Raw genomic sequence first — 20945 nt, forward strand, 5'->3', positions numbered from 1 at the left:
CAGTGTCTTTGAATGCCGGGCAGCCCAAATACATAGTACCCAGTACCTGTGTGACTCCCCCCAACAGGAAATAGGAGTCGTCATGTTTATAGACCACGTGGTCTGTGCACAGATGAGAAAAAGTCTGACTCACCACAAACCTTTATTTTGTCTACTTGTCTTTCTCTGGTCATGAATTACCTGGTCACTAATGACCTATGCATATCTGAAAGGGGCCTGAAAAAAACAATCCTCATGAAAGGTTTGAGTTGAGCAGAACAGAAGAATAAACAAGTTGACATGTATTGGTAATTATTCAGCAGAATAACTTTACCAGCCCATTTAAAACATAATTTAGTATATGCCATGAACCCTTCTTATAATCTATTTACTGGTCATCACTTAGCCTATGCCTACTGTCCTCCATCCAGAGTCTAATGACTCTTTTAAGAAGCTCATAGACCTTCAGCTTTCTTGGTGAAAGGCAATCTTCTCCAAATAGTATATCTCTTGTTTACTGGGTTCTAGGGCTCTAGTTAGGTTTTCCTGTAAATAAGTTACTTCAAGATCAAACAATAACAAATCAGTCCTTCTGACTTTCAGAATCTATTCCAATATCTATGCTTTTATGAAATTATAACAGGAATAAAATATTTTTTGTACAGCTTTTCCCATTACCTCAAGCACTGTGAGTTCCCAGACTGTACAAAAGTACTTTGCAGAGTCTTCCAGCTGTAAGGCTGACATTGAGTCTTACTTATTAGACTTTGAGAAGGATCAGGGGATTCAGACCTGCTGCCTCCCAAACTAGAATCATACTTCTTAGATCATGTGTCCTAGAGTTGTCCTCACGTCACGTTTTCTATGTCATTGGCCCAAAGAGTTCAGTCTCACTTGTTAGTGGCTCATTATTTTTCTCTTTGTGAAATAAAGTCAATAGAAGCATGCCAGATCTTTCTGTGACACAATGCTATAATGCACTCCTGCCAAACTTGGTATCTACAGGCTGCAGACACTTAGTACCTGTCAATACCACAGAAGCTGGTGACTGAAGTTCTGTATACTGTTACAGGATCATATAGAATGAAACTGTCAATCTTCTATCTGGTTTCTTTGTTTTAATGGAAGAATTAACATAAAATAGTCAAAGGCAAATAGACAAGTAGAAAGGAAAGTACAGACAAGTTCTCTAAAACAGTGCCAGTCCTTTAATTTTAAGACAAGATAACTAGTGATGCAGGAATAAAAGTGTATATTTAGTTGAGATGTCTACTCCTCTGTCTCATTTCACCTCGGAGTGCTGACAGGCAGCTGATGCCCTGGTTTGCAATTATTTATAACTAAGTAGAAGAGACCATGATGCCCACAGCAGCCTAGGCAGTAGCATGATAAAGTGAAATATATATATATATATATATATATATAAACAGAATAACTACAGATATAAATATAAAGAAATTGATATTGATAAATTTTTATCAAAACACAGAACTTACTCTGATTTTACAGGCACTTTTTTGATGCATAACTCTATGAAATTTTATCACATGTGGGTTCTTGTAACTGTCACAGAAATGAAAATACAGAACTTCCATCACTCTAAAAATTGTCCCTTTGCATGCATTCTCACCCCTGCAATCCCTGATCACCCCTGGCAACTACTGATCTCCTTTTCATTTCTATAGTTTTCTTTTTAAGAATGTCATGCAAGTAGAATTATACCTTATGTATGGGATCATTATGGATGATAACCATACTATCCAATGTGTTATACATCAAGCAGCCTTCTGAGATAGACTTTTTTCCACTCAGCATAACACTCTTGAGGTCAGTCTAGCTTATTGCATGTCTCAGTAGTCTGTTCCTTTTAATCACTACAGACTTTTCCCAACTAAGGATGGTTTGACTTGTGCTTATTGACTTTATGGTGGTGAGAAAGCCATATGCATTCAGTTGAGAGCATACTTTGAATTTTGCTATTTTCCTGGGCTAGCACCATGCAGCATGATATTCTCAGGTGATGCTGGGAGTGAGCTGAGCTTCTGCTGCTGCTAAGTCGCTTCAGTCATGTCTGACTCTGTGCGACCCCATAGATGGCAGCCCACTAGGCTCCTCTGTCCCTGGGATTCTCCAGGCAAGAACACTGGAGTGGGTTGCCATTTCCTTCTCCAATGCATGAAAGTGAAAAGTGAAAGTGAAGTCGCTCAGTCGTGCCCGACTCTTAGTGACCCCATGGACTGCAGCCTACCAGGCTCCTCTGTCCATGGGATTTTCCAGGCAAGAGTATTGGAGTGGGTTGCCATTGCCTTCTCCGAGCTGAGCTTCTAGTCAGCCCCAAAATCAGGAGCATAAACAGCCTTTCTGTACCCATACAGCCTTTCTGTTTTTCACTCTCAGCTCAGCAGTCAATAAATTACATGAGATTTTTCTATACTTTACTATAAAATAAGCTTTGTGTTAGATGATTTTTCCCAACTCTAAATTAATGTAACTGTTGAGCCTAATAAAGCTAAAATAAGATGTTTGGAGGGTTAGATGTAGTAAATGCTTTTTCTCCTTAATACAATATTTTCAACTTACAATGGTTTATTAGAATGTAACTCCATCATAAGTTGAGGAAGATCTATAAATAATATGTTTATTCATCAGTTTACCCAATGATGATGTTTCCAGTTTAGGGCCATCACAAATAGAGCTACCATGAATATTCATCTACAGATTTTTGTATGAACATAAGTTTTTTGTTTCTCAAGCATTAGTACCACAAGTGTGATGGCTGAGTTGTAAGGAAAGTGGATATTTAAGTTTATGTGCAAGTGATGTACCGTCTTCTAGAATGACTATACCATTCACCCACCAGCAATGCCTGAGTGATCCAGTTTCTCTGCATCGTTGCCAGAACTTGGTATGGTCAGTACTTTTAGTTTTACCCTTTATGACAGTTGTGGAGTGCTATCTCATTGTGTCTCTAATTTACATTCCCTAACTGCTACTGATGTTGAACATTTGTTCATATACTTATTTATATGCTTTTATCCCTACTACATATCCTCTTTGGTAAAGTGCCTGTGTTAGTCTTTTGTTCATTTCGCAACTGGATTGTTTGTTTTCTTCCTGTTGAGTTTAGGAGTCCATTATATTCTGAATACCACTCTTTTGATGGAAAAATAGTCTGCAAACATTTCCTGCCATTCAGTGCCTTGTCTTTTTCATTCTCTTAATAGTAACTTTCACAGAGCAATCGTTTTTCATTTTAATGAAATGTAATATTTTTCATGGATTGTACTTTTGGTGTCATGTCAAAAATCTTTTTGCCTAACCCTACTTTATAAAGATTTTCTCTTATGGTTTCTTCTAAAATATTTATAGTTTTACATTTGAATGTATGATCCATTTGGAGACTGAATTCAATGTTTTATATAAGATGTGAGATTTAGGCCAAGTTCCAATTATTTGCGTATAAATATCCAATTGTCCCAGTATCATTTCCTGATAAAACTGTCCTCTGTTCAATTGTCTTTGCACCTTTGTCAAAAAAAATCAATTTTCCCCACTTGTATGGGTTGACTTCTATACTCTTACTCAGTGACATGAACTTGCCAATGATTTTTTAATTATCCTTTTAGCATCTGTAGCATGGTTTACTTTTTCATTCCTTATATTCATAATTTATGCTTTTGCTTTTTTTCCCTTGATACTTCTACCTAGAAACAGATCAATTTTATTAATCAGCTTTCTCCCTTTGTGAGTCTACTTCTATAGTGTTACCCAGCAGCATAAATTTATTAATAATATTGCTTTATTACCATTTTCACACTGCAGAATCTGCATATGACTTTCTCATGTGTATAATTCGTGTTTTCTTTTATTATATTGATTGTTCCCTTGATGATTCGAGCTAGGAATAGATCAATGTTATTAATAATATTAATAAAATTAACTATATTAAATGGTTATTTCTATTGTTTGCTTTAGAGTTCACCAATCTGAATTTTAATTTTTATCCTTCTTTTAGATTATATTGGGTTTTATTTGTTCCATTTCTACCTTCTTTTGTTGAAAGGTTAGAAAATTTTTTTCAACCTTTTTTCTTTGGTAATCAGTTCAGTTCAGTACAGTCACTCAGTTGTGTCCGACCCCTTGCGACCCCATGAACCGCAGAAAGCCAGGCCTCCCTGTCCATCACCAACCCCCAGAGTCCACCCAAACCCATGTCCCTCAAGTCAGTGATGCCATCCAACCATCTCATCCTCTGTTGTCCCCTTCTTCTACTACCCTCAATCCTTCCCAGCATCAGGGTCTTCCCAAATGGGTTAACTCTTCGCATCAGATGGCCAAAGTATTGGAATTTCAGCTTCACCATCAGTCCTTCCAATGAACACCCAGGACTGATCTCCTTTGGATAGACTGGTTGGACCTCCTTGCAGTCCAAGGGATGCTCAAGAGTCTTCTCCAACACCACAGTTCAAAAGCATCAGTTCTTCAGTGCTCAGCTTTCTTTGTAGTCCAACTCTCACATTCATACATGACCACTGGAAAAACCATAGCCTTAACTAGACGGACCTTTGTTGGCAAATTAATGTCTCTGCTTTTCAATCTGCTGTCTAGGTTGGTCATAACTTTCCTTCCAAAGAGAAAGTGTTGTTTAATTTCATAACTACAATCACCATCTGCAGTGATTTTGGAGCCCAGAAAAATAAGGTCAGCACTCTTTCCACTGTTTCCCCATCTATTTGCTATGAAATGATGGGACCAGATGCCATGATCTTAGTTTTCTGAATGTTGAGCTTTAAGCCAACTTTTTCACTCTCCTCTTTCACTTTCTTCAAGAGCCTCTTTAGTTCTTCTTCACTTTCTGCCATAAGGCTGGTGTCATCTCCATATGTGAGGTTATTGATATTTGTCCCAGCAATCTTGATTCCAGCTTGTGCTTCTTCCAGCCCAGCATTTCTCATGATGTACTCTGCATAGAAGTTAAATAAGCAGGGTGACAATATACAGCCTTGAGGTACTCGTTTTCCTATTTGGAACCAGTCTGTTGTTCCATGTCCAGTTCTAACTGTTGCTTCCTGACGTGCATACAGGTTTCTCAAGAGGCAGGTCAGTTGGTCTGGTATTCCCATCTCTTTCAGAATTTTCCACAGTTTATTGTGATCTACACAGTCAAAGGCTTTGGCATAGTCAATAAAACAGAAATAGATGTTTTTCTGGAACTCTCTTGCTTTTTTGATGATCCAGTGGATGTTGGCAATTTGATCTCTGGTTCCTCTGCCTTTTCTAAAACCAGCTTGAACATCTGGAAGTTCATGTTTCATGTACTGCTAAACCCTGGCTTGGAGAATTTTAAGCATTACCTTACGAGCGTGTGAGATGAGTGCAATTGTGCGGTAGTTTGAGCATTCTTTGTCATTGCCTTTCTTTGGGATTGGAATGAAAACTGGCCTTTTCCAGTCCTGAGGCCACTGCTGAGTTTTCCAAATTTGCTGGCATATTGGGTGCAGCACTTTAGAAAGTACTTAAAAAAGATAAATTTCCTTCTATGTATTATTTTAGCTGTGCCTCATACATATGTTTGTGTTCTCTCTATATTTCTTTCAAATACTTTTTAATAGTCATTGTAATTGCTTATTAAACATGCATATGAGTTGTTTTAAATTTAGTGCCAAAATTCCAAATGTTTGGGAGTTTTTAGAGATTTATTTACACAATTGATTTTCTATATCAACTCCATTTTGGTGAAAGAATAAATTCTGTATAATTTCAATTTTCTTATATTAAGACTTTTTATGCACAAACAAACTGTATATGTCTGTGTGAATATTTCACCTGCACTTCAGGGTGTGTCTGGAGCCTCAGCTGCAGGTTTGGGTACAGGCTGCAGGTGTCTGGGGAGCTCTGTGTACTTGCTGCACAGAAGTAGGTGGCTGAGTATCCAGGCTGGGAAGTTGCGATGTGCAATGAGAGCTGTTTGGTACTCTTATTGAGGAAAACTGTGAGTCTTCCATCCTTCATTTCATTCACAACTGAACGTATGGCTATGAAGAATGCAGGGCCTTTACCAGGATATTGCCAGTACCATGGGAAGTAGTCAAATGCACTCTTCTCATAACTACAGCTCAGAATGGAAATCTCTCCTTCCTGGACTGTCGAAGGTTGAGGGCTCTGTTTCACCTGCTCTTGGTCACTTTTTTCCTTCTGTTGTCCACTCACCCCTGCTTAAAGAGATAAAAAGTCATTAGGTCCACAAACTGATATTTCCTTCTTAAAGTTTATATCTGCATGAATTTGTCCATACTCCAATTTTCTCATTCCCTCAAATTATGAGATATCCTAGGGTTTCTCCATCATAACTCACAGTCTACTTGAAGACACAGAATTAAGAATGATGCTTCCAATATCTTGTTCATTGTTCCCGGCACCAAAGTTCAATGACAGCTCAGGTTCTTCTTCTGGTCTACTCAGCCAGCTAGAACTCTGACTTAAGATTCACATGAGCTTTAATTCTTTCAAGAGGCCCCACCTTCTCACAAGTACTTTCAACTAAAGCTATTTTTTTCAAAGCAAGCACTTCTCAATTTTCTCTATCTTAAACTTGCTCAAAATTACTTTCATTGAAAAGCAGAAATCCCCTCCTTACACATGGAATATGATTAGTTTAGAATTTCTCTCCTCTATTCCTCATCTTCTTTTCCTTCACATTTCCAAGAAGGTTAAAAATCATGTAGCAGGACAACTTGATATCTTAACAGGGATGACATTATTTTACAATGGAGAAGAGAGGGGCTCCCATGAAATCACAAGATGAGCATTTCTCTTTTTTTTAATTACAAATACAAATTAAAGTTTATTGAAGATATCAGTTCAGTCACTCAGTCATCTCCATCTCATTGCAACCCCATGGACTGCAGCACACCAGTCCTCCCTGTCCATCACCAACTTCTGGAGTTCACTCAAACTCATGTCCATTGAGTCAGTGATACCATCCAACCACCTCATCCTCTGTTGTCTCCTTTTCCTCCTGCCTTCCGTCTTTCCCAGCATCAAATGAATCAGTTCTTTGCATCAGGTGACCAAAGTACTGGAGTTTCAGCTTCAACATCAGTCCTTCCAATGAATATTCAGGACTGATTTCCTTTAGAATGGACTGGTTGGATCTCCTTGAAGTCTAAGGGACTCTCAAGAGTCTTCTCCAACACCACAGTTCAAAAGCATCAATTCTTGGGTACTCAGCTTTCTTTATAGTCCAACTCTCACATCCATACATAACTACTGAAAAAATCATAGCCTTGGCTAGATGGACCTTTGTTGGCAAAGTAATGTCTCTGATTTTTAAAATTCTGTCTAGGTTGGTCATAACTTTTCTTCCAAGGAGTAAGCATCTTTTAATTTCATGGCTGCAGTCACCATCTGCAGTGATTGTGGAGCCCCAAAAAATAAAGTCTGACACTGTTTCCACTGTTTCCCCATCTATTTGTAAAGTTAAAATAAATAAGGAGCACATGTTTTTGAAGCCCAGAATTTTGTCTCTGTATTTGATGTCATCTCAAATTCAATCAAAGAAAATATCATTATAGTCCAACAGGAGAAATAATAAAAGTTCTCATTCCTCAGTCTAATCCCATCTACCCCATCATTCTAAGGGGAACTTTTATTGTTTGTTAGACTTCTGATGTTTTCTTTTTAATTTATTCATTCATGAATGCATCTGAATATATATTTAGTGAGTGCTGCTAAGTGACTCAGAGAAGGTAATGGCACCCCACTCCAGTACTCTTGCCTGGAAAATCCCATGGGCGGAGGCGCCTGGAGGCTGCAGTCCATGGGGTCGCGAAGAGTCGGACATGACTGAAATGACTTAGCAGCAGCAGCAGCAGCAGCTAAGTGGCTACTTAATATTCAATACTTGGATCTCAAGAAGGAAAGAGACAGTTCCCATCTTCAGTCAACTGAGGCCCAAGACTCAAGTACAATCAGGTAAAAGCTACTAAGGAGAAATGTGTATCTCTAAGATATGACAAAGAAAAAAGTAATAAACTCTGCCTCTTAACTCAGCCAGATAACAGTTTTAATGGAGGCGATACTTGAACTGGAACTTACACCACTACTACATTTCCCATAAAGATGGAGGACATGAACTCTAGGCACAGATTAACTAAGTGTGGTATATATTTATATTAGAGAAGCTAAATGTGGCCATATCCTTGAGGACAACATGTATCATTAAGAGAAGTGTTGATTTTCAAACCCATATTTTCCAACTATTAGACTACAATACATATAGATACTACCTAGGTAGAGGGATGAATAGATAGAATCATACATACATTCATACATGATTGATAGATGTAAATGGAACCATAATAGGAGATAATAATTTAGTAGGTTTTTAAAGGATCCTTTATGGCTATTTGAAGAATATGTGTTTGTGGGACAAGCATTACAGTAATCTCCGAAGCAGCATTGCCCCTTTGTGGCCATAGAAAGAAGTTACCCAGAAAAAGATGTATATAGCTTCTTAAAAATTCATGTTCATCACCTATGAACATCAATCAGAGCACTGAAATAAGTAAGCAAGTCTTCATCTTGAACCAGTGATTTCTTGAGACAGAAGGAGATTTTGCTTTTTTGAAATATTGACCCTCAGACTGAGTCACTGTAAGGAGCTGTCTTTCTTCCTGTAATGGCAACATCAAATCAAGAGAGCCCTTTATACTGAAGAGATCATGTCTTTAAATAGATTCTAAATTAATACTGCTTAATACACACTTAATACTGCTGTCTTTTTATTTTTTGTTTGCACACTGATGACGTGAGTTCAGCTTGTTTTTGTTTTTGCATTATTTATTGAATCTATTATTGAGACAGCAACTGTGCAGAAATATTTAAGACCCCAACAGAATGAAACAATAAGCAAGTGAACTAGAACTATTCTAAAAAGACACTTTGTAATCATACATCATGATTATCTAGGATTTATTCCAGGCATGCAAGGATGATTCAGTATCCTCAGATAAATCAATGTGATACACCGCAACAACAGAATGAAAGATAAAAACCACATAGTTACTTCAGCAGATGCAGAAAAAGCATTTGACAAAAGTCAATATCCACTCATGATAAAAGCTCTCAATAAACTTGATATGGGGAAAATGTACTTCAAAATAGTGAAGGTTATTTATGACAAACCAACAGCTAACATCACAATCAATTGTTTTAAAAAATGAAAGCTTTTTCTCTAAGAACTTAAACAAGACAAGTCTGCAAATCTCACCACTTTTCTTTAACATAATACTGGAAGTCCTAGCCATAGCAATCAGATATGAAAAAGAAAGAAAAGGCATCCAAATTTGAAGAAAGAAACTGCCACTATTTGCAAATGACATGATGTTGTGTATAGAAAATTGTAAGGTACTATCAAAAAGCTATTAGGATAAATAAATGAAAGTAAAGCTCAGTAAAGTTGCAGAGTATGAAATTAATATATAGAAATCTTTTGCATTTCTATATACTAATAATGAATTATAAGAAAAAGAATTTAAGAAAACATCCAATTTACAATTGAATCTAAGAGAATAAAATAATTAGCAATAATTTCAACAAAGGAATTGAAAGACCTGTACTTTGAGAACTTTAAGAATTGATAAAAATGATTTAAGACAATACAAATAAATAGAAAGATATCTCATGTTCATGGACTGGAAGAGTTAATATTGCTAAAATATCCATACACCCAAAGCAATCTACAGATTCAATGCAATCCTCATCAAATTACCCATGATATTTTTCATAGAATTAGAAAAAATAATCCTAAAATTTGTATGGAACTATAGAAGACCTCAACAGCCAAAGCAATTTTGAGAAAAAAGAGCAAAGTTGAAAATACTACACTCTCTGATATGAAAATATGCTACACAGTCATAGTAATCCAAAATTGTATGGTACTGGCACAAAAACAGACAAAGATAAATGGGACAAAATAGAACCAAAATAAACCCATGCACCTATGATCAATCAATCTATGACAAAAGGGGCAAGAATACACAGTGGGGGCAAAGAGAGATTCTTCAATAAGTAGGTTTTGAGCAAACTGAACAGCTACATATAAAAGAATGAAACTAGGAATTTTTCTCACAGCATGAATAAAAATAACTCAAAATGTTTTAAAGACTAAAATGTAAGAGCTGAAATCATAAAACTCCTAAAAGAAAATATAGACAGTATGCTTTGTGACATTCATCTTTATAATATTTTTTTTTTCTAATCAAACTAAACTCTTGCACAGAGAAGAAAACCATTAACACAAAGAAAAGGAAATCTGAAAGGGAAAAGATATTTGCAAACAACATGTTGACAAGGATTTAATATCCAAAATATATAAAGAACTTGTACATTTAATATCAAATACATAATCTTATTTTAAATTAGGCAGAGGACCTGTATAGGCATTTTACCAAAAAAGGTATACAGATGGCCAACAGGCACATGAAAAGATGCTCAATGTCTTTAGTCATCAGTAAAGTGCAAATCAGAACAACAAATGAGCAAATCACTTTACTAGGGCTGTCATCAAAAAGGCAAGAAATAACAAGGGTTGGTGAGGATGTGGAGAACAGGGAATCTTTGTGCACTGCTGGTAGTAATATAAGTTGGCAGCCTCTGTGGAAAGCAGTATGGAGATTCTCCCGCTCTGCCCTCCCTAGATTAAAAGTGGAATGATGCCTGCGACCTGGAGTCTTATCCTTCCTCAGATGCTCAGAAAGGAGGCAGAACCTTTGAGGGGGAGAGATAGCCACTGGGATCCTATCCAGTTTTGGTGGCTGTGGTGGGAAAGATAACAGCAAACTGACTGACAATTTTTTTACAAAAATTAAAACTAGAACTACTACATGATCCAGAACTTCCACTCCTGGGTATTTGTCCAAAGAGAACAAAAGAGCTAGTTCAAAAATAGATAGGCACCCCATTGCTCACAGAAACATTATTTACAATAGTCAAGATCTTGAAGACATCTCAGTGTTCATTTGTATCATAGACAAATGCATAAAGATGATCTAGATGAGAGATAGATCAATACAGTGGCAGATTCATTTTGATATATGGCAAAACCAATACAATATTGTAAAGTTAAATAAAATTAAATTAAAAAAATATATAGATATAAATAGTGAGATATTACCATAAAAAAGTAAAACCTTGCCATTTGGGACAAATGGATAGACCCAGAGGGTATTATACTTATTGAAACAAGTCAGAGTGAGACAAGTAAACTGTATGTTTTAATACATACATGTGGAATCTGAAAAAAAAAAAACCAAATATAACAAAACAGAAACAGACTCATAGACATAATGAAACAACTAGTGGTCACTGATGGGAGAGGAGTGTAGGTGCGAACCAGGTGAGAGGAATCAAGAGGCACACACTCTCAGGTATAAAATAAACAAATTGCAAGTTTGTAATGCACACCAAAGGAAATATGATCAATATTTTAAAGTAATTTTGTATGGTATGTAATTTATCAAAAATATCAAATGACTATGCTGTACATCGGAAACTAATATAGTATTGTAAGTCAACTATGTTTCAATTTTAAAAGTTTTAGATTAAAATGTGGCAAAGTAGACTTTGGGTGTGGAATTAGTTGAAGGATCTTGATATGAATTATTCCGGATTATCTGGGTAGGTCCTATACATAACCATGCATCCTTTGCTGACATAAAAAAAAAAAAAAGACTACCAGATATTTCTCTAGAAAGACGAGTTTATTTGGGATCAGCAAAGGATTGTAATTTGGGGTCAGCAACCATGGCAAGCCTCATGCAAGTCCCCACAGGACAAGAGAAAAGAAAAGGAAGTTGGGAGGGCTACTGTAAACAGACATTTACATATGTTTACTTTGGGATGTCCCTGGTGGTCCAGGGCTTAAGAATCTGCCTTCCAATGCAGGGGATGCGGTTCAATTCCTGGTAGGGACCTAAGATCCCACAAGCCGCCAGGCAACTAAGCCCATGTGCCATAACTAGAGAGCCCATGTGCTGCAACCACTGAGCCCATGCACTCTAGAGACAGTGCTCCACAGAGAAGCCCCTGCACACACACACACACACACACACACACACACACACAGAGTGAACAGAGTCCATGGTTTTTCACTGGCTCAGTGTTTGCCTGGAAAAGAGGTGGCATATTTCTTCAACCCTTTAATCCTGTTATCTTCACAGAGTATGAGAGCTCCCCTTGTCTCCCAACTCTATTTAAATGAGTTTCTGTTTATTTACTAATTTCCTACACCTTGGAAGCAGAAGAGTATTTGACTCCAGAAGAGAAAGGAGCTGAGGTGGTAGAAGTGAGAGGTTGCAGTGATTCAAGGAAGGGCTATGACCCAAGGAATCCAAGTGACCTCCAGAAGCTAGAAAAATGCAAGGAAATGGATTCTTCCTTAAAGCCTCTGCTACTGCTGCTGCTAAGTCACTTCAGTCGGGTCCGACTCTGAAGGAACCAACCAGCCAAGATCATGACTGTAACCAGTAAAATTGATTTCATACTTCTTCAACCCAGAATTATAAGAGAGAGAATTCATTTGTTTTAACTTATCAAGTTCATATTAAACATTGAGCAAACATTTTTTGTTTGCTTTTCACAGTAGTAGGATGGCATGTAAATATTTGCAGTTGTCTCGGAACACTTCATGGTGAGGCAGATGTGAACATTCTGGAGAAGCTGGATAACATCTTTATTGGAGTGATTTCATTTAATTCCTTTCACTTTTTAACATTTTTGAGTTCAGCAAGAATGCTCTGTCACTCAGTCATGTTCAACTCTTTGAGACCCCATGGACTGTTAGCCTGCCAGGCTCTTCTGTCCATGAGATTTCCCAGTATTTCCCAAGAATACTGGAATGGGTTACCATTTCCTCCTCCAGAGGATCTTCCCCACCCAGGGATCAAACCCATGTCTCCTGCGTCTCCTGCATCGGTAAGTAGATTCTTTATCACTGAGCCACCTGGGAAGATGTGGTTAAATATTTATTTTAATTCTATCCTCTTATCAACTACTCTGATGGTTCCCAGTTAGAAGTTTCTAGTGCAGAAGGAGACACAGATTGAGAAGGGAAGATAAAGACTAAAGTCCGTAATCTGTAGGGCCAAAAAGTATCTGTGGTTTAAACTGTACTGATGTAAGTGAGTAACGTTAAGCACTGCAAATGCCCTGTGGTGGCCTCATGGTGTGACTGTGGCTGGAGGAGGGGCTGAGCCCCGCGGAGGGTTTGTGTAGAGGCTGCAGGTGCCTGGGGAGCACTGTGCTGCACAGCACAGAAGTAAGTGCCTGAGTCTGTGGTCTGCAAAGAGGAAATGTGCAGTGAGCTGCGGCATTCTGTAGGGACTGTCGTGGTGTTTAATCTTCCATCTTGCTTTGTCCCTGAAGGAACGTAAAACAGGTGGATGAGGCGGCCCGCGGGATTCTGAAGATACCACTGCACACTGTCTGCGAAGGTGGAGAAGTTACACCGCAGAGTAGAGCTGGCTCCCTCCTGGAGACTCAGGGCTGGGGGACTCTGCACCACATCCATCCCTCTCACACTTGATGAGAAGGAGAGAAACAGTCACAGGTGAGGGTCACAGAGCTCCTGCAAAACCCGGAAAGTACACCCCCAACCCCATAAATGATAAGGATAGAAAGTCTGCAGGACTTGTCAGCTCCTCTCCCTCCTTCAACAAAAGAGAAGCTGCTCATTCCTTCAGATTCCCCTGTGGGGCAGCCCCAACTCACAGCAAACCTGGGCAAACAAAAGCCCCAGTACAGTGTCCACTAGCTTTTTCATGACTCTTTGCCTTGTTGCTGGAAAACATTCACAAAATACATAGCAAACCCAGGGTGGTGAGTGTCATGATTTGTCTGGATGTTTCAGCTCCTGCAGCCAATCAGCTTAGCCAACAAACCCTGCTCAGCTGACACTCTGTGACAGGAAGCCCCACCCTTTCATCTCAACTGAACTAAAAACAGATTAAAGAGGGGTGAGAGTGGAGGAAAAAGGTGACATTCAATGTTTTACACATAATTTTGAACTTGTGAAATGGACGTTCGTATTTTCTCCTGATATATATTAATAAATAAATCTTAGGCAATAAAAGTGGAAAAAAGTCAGAAAAAGCTGATACCTATACTTCAAAATTTTCCATCTAACCTTTTGTTTATGAGTTTGGTATGAGTCCCTGTTTGATCCAGGGGACTTTCCTGAGAGCTATGGTTAAAGATAATGACATAGATAAAGATAATAACAATCAATACAAATATAGATATTTTGCATTGTGGTCATAAATGTCTAGTGCTTGAATCAGGAATAAGGCAGAGCTATTAATTGAAAGGAATATTCATCCAAAAGCATGCTTCTTATATGCCGATAATGATTTAGCTTTCCTTCACACAAAATTATTCTCTATTATTACTAACCCCCATTTGAAAGAGTTTTCCAGGGGATGGAGCGGTAAAGAATATACTTGCCAATGCAGGGGACGAAACAGATGGGGGTTCGATCCCTGAGTTGGGAAGATCCCCTGGGAAACGACAACCAGCTCCAGTATTCTTGCTTGGAAAATCCCATGGCCGAGGAGCCTGGTGGGCTACAGTCCACAGGATGGCAAAGAGTAAGACCTGACTGAGCGACTGAGCACTTGAAAACTCAGGATGAGTTTCGGAGGCAGGAGGTAGATGGGCCCCTGGGCTAGACAGCTGGTATGTGTCAAGCAGAGTAAGATTCAAGCTTTGTTTTTCCTACACACTCCAAGCACTGAGGGAAGAACCAATTCTACCTGTTGGAACTGTTCCTTTGACTTGCTTTTCATTGCTTTTGTTATTATAATCATACATAATAGGCTGCCTCAGAGAATCAACCCCTCTGCCTGACTGCTAAAGTGCTTTTGTTCATGGCCTGTCCACCTGTGGATGGTAGGAAAGAAGAAATTAATACATCCCCTGCCTGAGGCTTGCCATTCTAGGAGATGTTTGCCAGATTAATTTTGCCTTTTTGTTTCCTCATCTTCCCCTTCCCTGTTCTGTAAAAGAACCTGGCATTCAGACCCAGACAAGATGATTATTTTGAGACATTAGTCTGCCATCTTCTTGGTCAGCCAGCTTTCCAAATAAAGTCCTTGCCCCAACACCTCGTCTCTCAGATTCATTAACCTGTCATGCTAATTAGACTCAGTAACGAAGACAGTTGGGTGTTAGTTCTAAAAGTCTTGTAGGTCTTCATAGAACTCTTCCACTTCAGCTTCTTCAGCATTACTGGTTGGGGAATAGACTTGAATTACTGTGATACTGAATAGTTTGCCTTGGAAATGAACAGATATCATTCTGTAGTTTTTGAGATTGCATCCAAGTACTGCATTTCGGACTCTTTTGTTGACCATGATGGCTACTCCATTTCTTCTAAGGCATTCCTGCCCACAGTAGTAGATATAATGGTCATCTGAGTTAAATTCACCCATTCCAGTCCATTTTAGTTCGCTGATTCCTAGAATGTCGACATTCACCCTTGCCATCTCCTGTTTGACCACTTCCAATTTGCCTTGATTCATGGACATAACATTCCAGGTTCCTATGCAGTATTGCTCTTTACAGCATCAGACCTTGCTCCTATCACCAGTCACATCCACAACTGGGTATTGTTTTTGCTTTGGCTCCATCCCTTCATTCTTTCTGGAGTTATTTCTCCACTGATCTCCAGCAGCATATTGGGCACCTACTGACCTGGGGAGTTCCTCTTTCAGTATCCTATCATTTTGCTTTTTCATACTGTTCATGGGGTTCTCAAGGCAAGAATACTGAAGTGGTTTGCCATTCCCTTCTCCAGTGGATCACATTCTGTCAGACCTCTCCAGCATGACCCGCCTGTCTTGGGTAGCCCCACACAGCATGGCTTAATTTCATTGAGTTAGACAAGGCTGTTCTCTGTGTGATTAGATTGACTAGTTTTCTGTGATTATGGTTTCAGTGCATCTGCCCTCTGATACCCTCTTGCAACACCTACCATCTTACTTGGGCTTCTCTTACCTTGGACTTTATTTTTGGGGGCTCCAAAATCACAGCAGGTGGTGATTGCAGCCATGACATTAAAAGACACTTACTCCTTGGAAGGAAAGTTATGACCAACCTAGATAGCATATTCAAAAGCAGAGACATTACTTAGCCAACAAAGGTCTGTCTAGTCAAGGCTATGGTTTTTCCAGTAGTCATGTATGGATGTGAGAGTTGGACTGTGAAAAAAGCTAAGCACCAAAGAATTGATGCTTTTAAACTGCAGTGTTGGAAAAGACTCTTGAGAGTCCCTTGGACTGAAAGGAGATCAGTTGGGGTGTTCTTTGGAAGGAATGATGCTAAAGCTGAAACTCCAGTACTTTGGCCACCTCATGCAAAGAGTTGACTCATTGGAAAAGACTCTAATGCTGGGACTGATTGGGGGCAGGAGGAGAAGGGGACGACAGAGGATGAAATGGCTGGATGGCATCACCGACTCGATGGACATGAGTTTGAGTTAACTTTGGGAGTTGGTGATGGACAAGGAGGCCTGGTGTGCTGCGGTCATGGGGTCACAAAGAGTCAGACACGACTTAGTGACTGAACTGAACTGAACTAAGACAATTAACAGCAAGAGCTGAGCTCTGCTAGAGTAAAAAAGTGAGGACTTCTGAGGTCAAGAGGTCAAGGAAAACTGCACAGGCACAGAAATACTCCATGGTGCTCAAAAAGGAGGTGGCATCACCTCATAACAGACAATGCCAAGCATCCCACAAAGCTCTGTGCTGGGATCCAGCACAAGATGCAAAAGATGCCCATGCATCTTTCCAGAGTGTCCTAAAACAGGTCTGATGTGGGAAAAGGAGAGAGATATCTGGCCAAAGATAAACAGAGACCCAGAAGAACTGCCCCATAAAGATGATTTAACCACCTCTTCACTGCACTCCTCGTCTTCCTCCTCATTAGGGAGGATGCCCTTGTGTCTCCTGCATTGGCAGGCAGATTCTTTACCACTGCACCACCTGGGAAGCTTATTACTGGGGACTGATAATAAAGGAAGCCTTTTATTGTTTCACACTATACTGTTTTTGGAAAGGTCACTGATATACATTCTTTAGTGCCAGCAGTAATTAGCTGCACCAGTCCTAAATGCTTAGTCAAAGAGTTGAAGTCCTTTAAGGAAAGAAGCCTCTAAGGATACTAGAAAAGTAGTCTGGAGATGATGCAGTTAGAAATAAGCCATTGTCCTGGGTTTTTTGTTTGCTTGAGAGATGAGATCAATATTGTAAAGCAAATTTTCTGACTTGTGTTATATCAACTCACATGGCCAATCTCAAACTATTATAACTCAGCCCATCACTATTCCAAATGACACCAGAGTAAGTAACTTTCTCCAGCTTGTTGAAAATTCTATGGCCTCATTTTCCTTAGAATTCTGATTCTGGAGGACAAAAATTCCAAATTTCAGAAAATAGGAGTCCTTTCTTTGTAAAATGATAAAGAAAAAAGAATAGAAAAAAAAAAAAGAAAGAAAAAATGAAGAAAAGAAAAATCTAAGATGCCCATGGGAACCAAACACTTCCAGGATTCTGTATTGTCTGTACTGTTTGCCTTCACAGAGCATGCCAACTTCCTAAATATAACAAAGACTGAGCTACAGTGTCCCAGGAGGTTTGTGTTCAGCCCCTCCTGCAGTCCCAGGCACTGTGTCACTCAGAGCACAGAAGTACTTGGCTGAGTCTTTCCAATGAGCTGGTATTTTCCTCAGGTGGAAGGACGTCTCACTGTTCCTAAATTCAGCCTCAAAACCTTTGATGCCTGAAACAACATTGTCTCCAGGCATGTACTTCAGGAGAAGCTGGAGTCCTTGATTGGGGTACTGCACGTACCAGAAGAGATACGGTGAAACAGAAGATGAGTAGTTGCACTTCAGCTGCAGACGGGCTCCTTCAGAGACAGCAATGTGGTCATCAGGCTGGGTCACTGACTGGGCTCCAGCTCCTGCTGAAACATCAATGCTGAATCAGTGAACTCAGCTAAAACAAAAAGTCTCTATTCAACACAGAGCAATATTCCACGTGTGGACAAAGGAGTAAAATGGAGTAGTACTCACTCAGAAACAGGAGCATCTCAAGCATCAAGGTGAACACCAAGGTCATAGTGGAGCAGTGAAGCGGCAGTGAGCTCCTTTCTAACAGGTTCCCCACAAATAAGTCTGAAGACTGGCTGACTTGAACCCAGGTTTCTCTGAATAAGAATGACAAAGGATTTATATTTCTTCTGATGGAGGTTGTAGGGAGGTTGTTAGGAAGAGAAGCTGTCTTAACAAAATGCTTTACATCTCACTGTGTAAAAAATGATCAGAATATCTCTTTAAACCATAGGGGTTTTGTGAGGTTCTTATGATCTTTTACAGAAAAGCAATTTCCAATTTAAGCAGCAGTGCCCTCCAGAGGCCAAATAGATAACTACGGAGAAGTTCACTGTTTTCATTAACACGCCCCACCTTTTTATTTCCCTTCTGTGGTTGAATTCCAAAGCATTATGATTATGTACAGAAGAGGATTTATATGTTGTCAGCCTTGAACTGTATTAAATTTGGCTTTTTTAAAAAACACAGAATTGTGATTTTAAAATTCCCTGTGTTACTGGGAACTCAGAGCACAGGGAACTATATTCAATATCCATGGGTAAACCATAATGGAAAAGAAAATAAAAAAGAAAGTCTATATATGTATAACTGAGTCACTTTGCTCTACAGAAGAAATTAGCATAACATTGTCAATCAGCTATACTTCAACTTTTAAGTGTTGGACACAAAATAATTTTTAGAATGAAACAAAATCACAATGTTACAATTTTTTTAGTTTTCAGATTTAACTATGAGTCAGAAGGAAATACCATTAATCCAGAAGACTTCACTAATAAAGGTGAAATTGAGACATTCTCAGATGAAGGAAAACTAAGAAAAGTGGTCACCAGAAGACCTATCCTAATAATGTCTAAAGGAAGCTCTATAAACAGAAATAAAATTATAAAAGAAGGAGTCTTGAAACAACAAGAAAGAATAAAGAATACAATAAGCAAAATTATGGATAAATACAATAGACTTTTCCTCTTGAATTTCCTCAATTATATTTGGTGAAAATACAGCATATTATATATATAATAATATAATTATATATCTGGTATAAATTATAACACTGTCTAATGAGGCTCTAAACATACATGGAGGAAATAATAAAGAAAATTATTTTATTTTATTTTATTTTTTTTTTGAGCTTTATAGATACATGTTTTGTTTTTTTTTTTTTCCTTGTTAATTTTCTGTTTAGTTGATCTATCCATAAGTGTGAGTGGGGTATTAAAGTCTCCCACTATTATTGTGTTATTGTTAATTTCTCCTTTCATACTTGTTAGGATTTGTCTTACATACTGCGGTGCTCCCATGTTGGGTGGATATATATTTATAATGTTATATCTTCTTCTTGGATTGATCCTTTGATCATTATGTAGTGACCTTCTTTGTCTCTTTTCACAAAAAAAAAAAAAAAAAGAAAATTATTTTAGAATCAGATCAGATCAGTCGCTCAGTCGTGTCCGACTCTTTGCGACCCCATGAATCGCAGCACACCAGGCCTCCCTGTCCATCACCAACTCCCGGAGTTCACTCAGACTCACGTCCATCGACTCAGTGATGCCATCCAGCCATCTCATCCTCTGTCATCTCCTTCTCCTCCTGCCCCCAATCCCTCCCAGCGTCAGAGTCTTTTCCATGCGAAGAGTCAACTCTTTGCACGAGGTGGCCAAAGTACTGGAGTTTCAGCTTTAGCATCATTCCTTCCAAAGAAATCCCAGGGCTGATCTCCTTCAGAATGGACTGGTTGGATCTCCTTGAAGTCCAAGGGACTCTCAAGAGTATTCTCCAACACCACACTTCAAAAGCATCAATTCTTCGGCGCTCAGCCTTCTTCACAGTCCAACTCTCACATCCATACATGACCACAGGAAAAACCATAGCCTTGACTAGATGGACCTTTGTTGGCAAAGTAATGTCTCTGCTTTTGAATATGCTATCTAGGTTGGTCATAGCTTTCCTTCCAAGGAGTAAGCGTCTTTTAATTTCATGGCTGCAGTCATCATCTGCAGTGATTTGGGAGCCCATAAAAATAAAGTCTGACACTTTATTTTTAAGGGTCTGACATGGGACCAGATGCCATGATCTTTGTTTTCTGAATGTTGAGCTTTAAGCCAACTTTCTCACTCTCCACTTTCACTTTCATCAAGATGCTTTTGAGTTCCTCTTCACTTTCTGCCATAAGGGTGGTATCATCTGCATATCTGAGGTTATTGATATTTCTCCCGGCAATCTTGATTCCAGCTTGTGTTTCTTCCAGTCCAGCGTTTCTCATGATGTACTCTGCATACAAGTTAAATAAACAGGGTTGCCGGGGACCAGCCCCAGCTGATCCAGGGTACTCGAAGGAGAGACGGCGTCGGCGAGGGTCAGGATACGATAGTTTCAATTAGATATTAATTAGAGATATAAAGAGTAATAGAATAAGGATAGCTCAGTAGGAAAATTCAGTGGAGAAAAGAGGCTGAGTAGCTTGGTTTACGCGGGGGACCAATAAAACTTCAAGACAAGAAGCTTGCACCACTTACGTAGGCCGCAGGCGTCCTTCCGTTCTCCCGAAGGAGAGGAGACACTGAGGCCTCCCCGGTCGGATCTTAGAAGCCCAGGCAAAATTAGTAAGCTTGGTGGGTTCCGCGCTCCAGATGGAGACTCAGCCAGAGGGAGAGAGAGACATGGGGAGACCAGTATTTTGAGAAACTGATCCCAATTCTTTATTTTCCAGAGTCTGTTTTTATACACTGAGATGTTATACAAAAGTCACGTGGGGACAGCAGTCCTGACTTTTATTAAAGTCAGGTGCTTCACACAAATG

At 39.1% G+C, this 20945-nt stretch overlaps 1 pseudogene and 2 gene segments (V, D, J or C); all 3 read right to left on the minus strand.

Moving 5' to 3' along the window:
* Positions 1-5763: 5763 nt before the first annotated feature.
* LOC113899320 lies at positions 5764-6386 on the minus strand. The segment is given in 2 exon segments: positions 5764-6194; positions 6335-6386. Coding segments are annotated over 2 exon segments (483 nt in total).
* A 6755-nt stretch (positions 6387-13141) lies between these two features.
* On the minus strand, positions 13142-13801 carry LOC113899321. The segment is given in 2 exon segments: positions 13142-13559; positions 13746-13801. Coding segments are annotated over 2 exon segments (474 nt in total).
* A 3849-nt stretch (positions 13802-17650) lies between these two features.
* LOC113899322 lies at positions 17651-18279 on the minus strand (annotated as a pseudogene).
* Positions 18280-20945: the final 2666 nt, after the last annotated feature.

Source organism: Bos indicus x Bos taurus, chromosome 10 (assembly GCF_003369695.1).
Source record: "Bos indicus x Bos taurus breed Angus x Brahman F1 hybrid chromosome 10, Bos_hybrid_MaternalHap_v2.0, whole genome shotgun sequence".
NCBI lineage: Eukaryota > Metazoa > Chordata > Mammalia > Artiodactyla > Bovidae > Bos > Bos indicus x Bos taurus.